Below are 5,930 nucleotides of genomic sequence, written 5' to 3' on the forward strand. Positions count from 1 at the left end.
AACCCTTTATATCCAGGGGAGAGAACACACACAATACTTCATTTTAAAGGCTGATCAGATGTATGTGCATTTATAGCATATTTGAGTAAAGCAACAAGTTTGCTTAACTTCCCCTATCACTCCCCAGCAGCATATACTTACCTTTTCTCTCCTGCCAGCCATGCCCATCTTTGCCAGCATCCAGGAGAAATACTTCTGTGTATGAAGGAACCAGTGACTATGTGACAGATCTGGGTTTGTAATGTCACAGCTCTGATTTCAGCAATGTGTAGCTTACACAAGTATTTTAATGATAGACTGTAATGTTCTGTGAGCCCACCCTGACATATATATACCCCCAGGGGTATGTCATCACATAAACTGGGATTACAGTATCCAGGCCGGCAGCGATCACATGCCATTCAATTCTAAAATATTCTCCAATCCCAGGAAGAAAAACAACCACTTACTAGAAGAAAACTGTTAAATGCAAGTGTAAAAATAAACAAATAAATAAAATGCCAGGAAAAAATGGTTTAAATGCCAGGAAGTCTACTTTAACTACAGGGTACAACTCATACTGGTGAATAAAAATCCAGGTGCCTCCATGTTTGCCAGTAGGTACCTGGGAGTGGTAACAGGCAGGCTGTTTTCAGGCATTGGCAAAGCTAGTGCAGGCTTGGGCTTCCAATGGGGGGTGATGCATTTTATTACTATAAGTACTATATGGAATTCTAAAATTTTTGGTGGTGGTTGGAGTGGTTAACCGCTTCTGGACGCTGCATGCAGCATTTCAAATGTGTGTGGCTGCACTATGGCAAGCATGAAGAATATGAGAATAAACCAACCTATTTGTTCCAATGTTAACCTTTATTAGGGGGGCACAGCCCAGCTGTACCTCTTACCAGGAGTGCTAGCACGAAATTAGCCTGCACCCACTAAGTGGCATGTTATATTATTCTCTGATGACTTTGTATCTGTCTCCTTTAGTTGAATATGTTTTTAAACAAGTTATATTGTATCTATTTAGATGATGACCCCATGGCACTGTGCCAATAAAGAGTACTCATCCAGCTAGATCAGTGTTTCTCTAGCAGGGTTTATGCAGAGGCTGCTAGGCGTTCCTTGAGAAATGAGCAGTGACTGTGACTTTTGAGTCAGTTTAATAGATACCAATGATTTTTTGGCTATCTGTAATGGTGGAAGCCTTCCCACTAACCAGCAAAGTAAAAGACATTCTTCCCACTGACCACCATGTCAATCTTCTGTGAGTTCTGGATATATTATACAGGTTGGCATTCAAAAATTCAGCCATCGATAATCCGGTTCCTTCACATTTCTGTAGCATGGATTTCGTAGCGCATTTTCAAATTTACACTTTTTTCTGGAGGGGCCCTTTATGTTTTGATGGCGCTGTACTCCAGAATCAGCTGTTGGGTCTTGCTTGCACATGCTTTCCTGCTCATTCCTTCTCATTTATTTGCTGCGGTATAGTCCCAATATGGATTCAGCATAAATATAAATCAGGGGTGTCAAACTCAAATACACAGTGGGCAAAAATTGAACTTATACAAAGTCACAGGCCAAACTTAAAACTGAAATAGCACCGCTACTACAATTCCCTGCGTCTATAAAACAGTCCAATGCGGGGCCACGCATAGGCAGAAAGGCCGCTGATCTATAAATGTGAGTGATGCCGGGAATTGTAGTAGCGGCACTATTTCAATGCAGCGGTGGGCCAGCTGCAATTCATATTTAGGATTACTTTGGGGTCAAAAAAAAAGGGCGTTGCGGGCCAGAATTTGACACCCCTGATTTAAAGGATTTTACAGGTAGTCATTTTCTGTTAAATATATACTGTAAAAAATCCAGGAATTTTCTAAAATCTGGCACACCCTAGGTCTGAATGTAGGAACGTCAACCTGAAGTAGGGGTTATTATTATTATTACTAATAAACGGGATTTATATAGCGCCAACATATTACGCAGTGCTGTACATTAAATAGGGGTTGCAAATGACAGACAGATACAGACAGTGATACAGGAGGAGAGGACCCTGCCCCAAAGAGCTTACAATCTAGTAGGTGGGGGAATTTCACACACAATAGGATGGGAGATATGTAGTGCTGGGAAGTAGTGATGGTTTCAAAAGACAGAAGAAGATGGGTAGGCAAGTTTGAAAAAATGGGTTTTGAGTGCTCTTTTAAATGAGCAGAAAGTAGGAGCAAGCCGAATAAGAAGAGGAAGACCATTCAAGAGAGTTGGAGCAGCTCTAGAGAAGTTTTGTATCCGTGCGTGTGATGAGGTTATGAGTGAGGAAGTCATTAGTAGGTAATTGGAGGAGCAGAGAGAGCGGCTGGGGGAGTATTTTTTTGTTTACCAGGTCAGAAATGTAAGTGGAACAAGAACTGTGTAGGGATTTGAAGGCAAAGCACAGGAGCTTAAATTTGATTCTAAGGTGAAATGGAAGCCAGTGGGGAGATCTGCACACAGATGCAGCAGAAGAGGAGTGGACGGAAAGACGGATGAGTCTGGCTGCAGCATTCATAAGAGATTGTAGAGGAGAGAGGGTTCCCTGAAGATCTAAACGTTAATTCAAAGATTCCCCCATGTTAAAAAGTTCCAAAAACTTTGCTGATTGCTGGTTTGCATTAGTTAAATTATTGTTTTTTTATTAGCCATCAGACTACAATACAAGGAATGAGTAGACCCTCTGACATCCTGATGACACCAGCCTAGTCTTCCTCTCTCCATAGTTGTCCCCCTGGGAGGGTCTGAAACCTGACACAGCTCCTCTCCTAAAAACTCCCTCCCAAGAAAGCACTCTGTGCATGTGTGAAGTGTCTGGCAGCTCTGGACGAGGTGATTGGTGGAGTCCGCGAGGCCCCGCCCCCTGCACTTGACTACTAGCTATTTACAGCACTTTTCCAGAAGTGTGCGCAGTGGCCGCTGCCTGCAGTGCATGGACAATGCTATAGGGAGAGCTCCTGCTGGACTCCGTTACTTTCCTGCCAAGCACCCACATCTGGGCACCAGGACTGAACATGCCACGATCCTTCCTGGTCAAGAAACACTTCAACTCCTCCAAGAAACCCAACTATGGGGAGCTGGACAACCACACAGGTAAATGTCCTTCTCATTCATACTCTGCAAACTTTTCAGAGTTTCTGAATGACTTTGTGTCAAGTATTATAAAAATAGCAATAAGTAGAAAAGTAAATGTTTTATTCTGTGCAAACTTGTGTAATGTTATTGTTTACTTAACAAAAATAAATATTTTACATAAATATAGAATACAAATAAACTTGTGATCATGCTGATAGATTCACACACAGCATATTGCATTATAAATCACATTTTTGGGGTTGTTATTTCTTGTTCTGATTGTGGTTGTTGTTCCATTTGCAGTGATCATCTCTCCATTCCTGTATGAACGATACCCGGTGTCAGTGATCCCCCCATCAGACATCCTCAGCACTGTCACAGCTTACACTCCCATCACAGTGTGGACCAGCCTGCTCCCCTCTCCTCTGCCCACTGACCGCTCACCACTGTCAGGATATCCATCATCCCTGGGACCGGTCAGCCCACCTCCACAATCTGATGGCTCCTCCAAAGACCACAGCGGCTCAGAGAGTCCGATCAGCGATGAGGAGGAGAGAATTCAGTCCAAACTTTCCGATCCCCATGCCATAGAGGCAGAGAAGTTTCAATGCAGCTTGTGCAGCAAAACTTACTCCACCTTCTCCGGGCTGGCCAAGCACAAGCAGCTGCACTGCGATGCCCAGTCCAGGAAATCTTTCAGCTGCAAATACTGTGAAAAGGAATATGTCAGTCTGGGAGCACTAAAGATGCACATTAGGACCCACACCTTACCTTGTGTGTGCAAGATCTGTGGAAAGGCTTTCTCCAGACCATGGCTGCTGCAAGGACACATCAGAACCCACACAGGTAACATTCTGCAAACTTTCTCCAACATAGTTAGGATCTGTAGCTGGATCTAGCTGTATGTAGTCATTGAGTTATGTCATAGTGGTATGATGGGTCAGGATTGATCAGATTGTTCATAATAGTCATTGGGGTTAAACTATGAAAGCTGATCTGATACCATCAGCAACTGTTTCACATACCAGGTCAGCTTTGGCTTCTTATTTTATATACCAGTCCCAATATGTTCAACAAGTGAATTAAGTATCTCTAATAATTGTGGGATCTGGAACAATTGCAGACATTTGGTGGACACCTTGTTATGTTTATAATATCTAATCATTTAGAAATAGCTCTGATGGGATTCTGCAAAAAGTCACAAGCAATTCTATTTTGCCAAAAGAAGCTGCTGATTGGAAACGTAACAAAATTCTTATTTAATAAAACAAAGACTGAGCAAAGTCCAGAAATCAGCTACCATTCAGAAGAACTTTGAAATGGTGAATAGTTCAGTATTCTTGCTATGGTGTCACCATTGGCTGACATTGAGTTTGTAGCTAGCCTGTTATTTTCAGTGTCTTCCTTGAATACTTTAAATTGCATTTCCTGAGTTTAATTTTAACATAGTATGTCATTCTTCACTTACAGGAGAAAAGCCCTTTTCATGCCCACATTGCAACAGAGCTTTCGCAGACAGGTCGAACTTGAGGGCCCATTTGCAAACCCATTCAGATGTGAAGAAATACCAATGCAAAAGTTGTTCCAAAACTTTTTCCCGAATGTCCCTACTGCACAAGCACGAGGAGTCTGGCTGCTGCGTAGCACACTGACACTCTGCCGTCAGCACAAGAGAGCATGCTGACACATCAGTCAGGACTTGACAAGCTCATTCAGGGTTTCTTCTACACAGCCTGGGGACAAGCCCAAGGTATTTTACCTCTGCCTACCAAAGAATCACACCAAAGCAGTTTTTTAACATGGATTTGAAGTTCTGAAAGATGGATAGCACCTTTCAGCATTGAAGCAGAAGGCCTATAAGCATTACATTTATAAAACTTTTGAGCAAATACCTACAGAGATAAAGATCAAATTCTTGCCTAATACCATTTCAGCCGGATAGTATTTTATTTCACGTGCCTTAACAATTCTTCAGAATCTCAGGTGCCTTTTTGGTCAGAATTGTTTTATATTTTCACTGTTTTACTAAGATGATGAACCTTTTAGAAGACTTTACTTCAGTGCAAATGATCAAAGCCAAATGATGAGGCCAAAGTAACAAGTTCATGTCTTAAAAAAATGCATTTTACTTTTTTCTGCACAGCAAAAACTTTTGATATTTGACATATTTTTAATGGGAGCAAGTGCAAAAATGAGGGTTTATGGGAGGGTTAAGTTGTAGATATTGAAGTGCACAAAGAAAATGCCTTAAACATTTTCAACGGTCTCTGCATAAAAACCCTCTGTGCCTTTTTTTATAATAATTCTGTAAAGTATGTGAATATTTTGTAAATTGTTATATTTTTATATATGTTTATGTGTATGGAAGAATGTTGTGTGAAGCTGCATGCAGCTTTTAGATCAACTTGAAGAGTGAATGGTGTTTATGTTTTTTAATTTTTTTTTTTATAAAAGAAATAAAATAATTTTTTTGGATAATTTTCTTGTGTTTGTTTATATGTAAAGAGCAAAATGGCTCACATCTATGTCAAAATCTTAAGAGGCTGGTACATTAGTTTTTATACCTGTTAGTGCATTACTACTATAATATTATAATACTTTTTGGGTGTGGAGCTTTTTGGCACCAAAAACCAAACACCGATTTTATATCCTTGACCATGTGGCCCATCCACCTACCAAACACATTAGTTTATATTTCTCAGTCTACGAACATTTTTACAAAGTACAGAAACTATCCTCCCCATCCCTATGTATTGGGGATAAACCAAAGAAGATATGCTTGATGTACAGCCAGTGACAACTATATACAATGGAGGATTGAATGTAGACACCCAAAGACAGGAAGT

At 40.8% G+C, this 5,930-nt stretch overlaps 1 protein-coding gene across 1 annotated transcript; it reads left to right on the forward strand.

Annotated features, from left to right (window-relative positions):
• The first annotated feature begins 2,914 nt into the window (after nt 1-2,914).
• On the forward strand, nt 2,915-5,562 carry SNAI2 (snail family transcriptional repressor 2). Its single transcript, XM_072411233.1, has 3 exons — nt 2,915-3,102; nt 3,388-3,930; nt 4,555-5,562. Exons 1-3 carry the CDS (start codon nt 3,024-3,026, stop codon nt 4,734-4,736), a joined length of 804 nt encoding a protein of 267 aa, XP_072267334.1. The 5' UTR covers nt 2,915-3,023; the 3' UTR covers nt 4,737-5,562.
• Nucleotides 5,563-5,930: the final 368 nt, after the last annotated feature.

The sequence above is a fragment of the Pyxicephalus adspersus genome, chromosome 5 (assembly GCF_032062135.1).
Source record: "Pyxicephalus adspersus chromosome 5, UCB_Pads_2.0, whole genome shotgun sequence".
Lineage (NCBI taxonomy): Eukaryota > Metazoa > Chordata > Amphibia > Anura > Pyxicephalidae > Pyxicephalus > Pyxicephalus adspersus.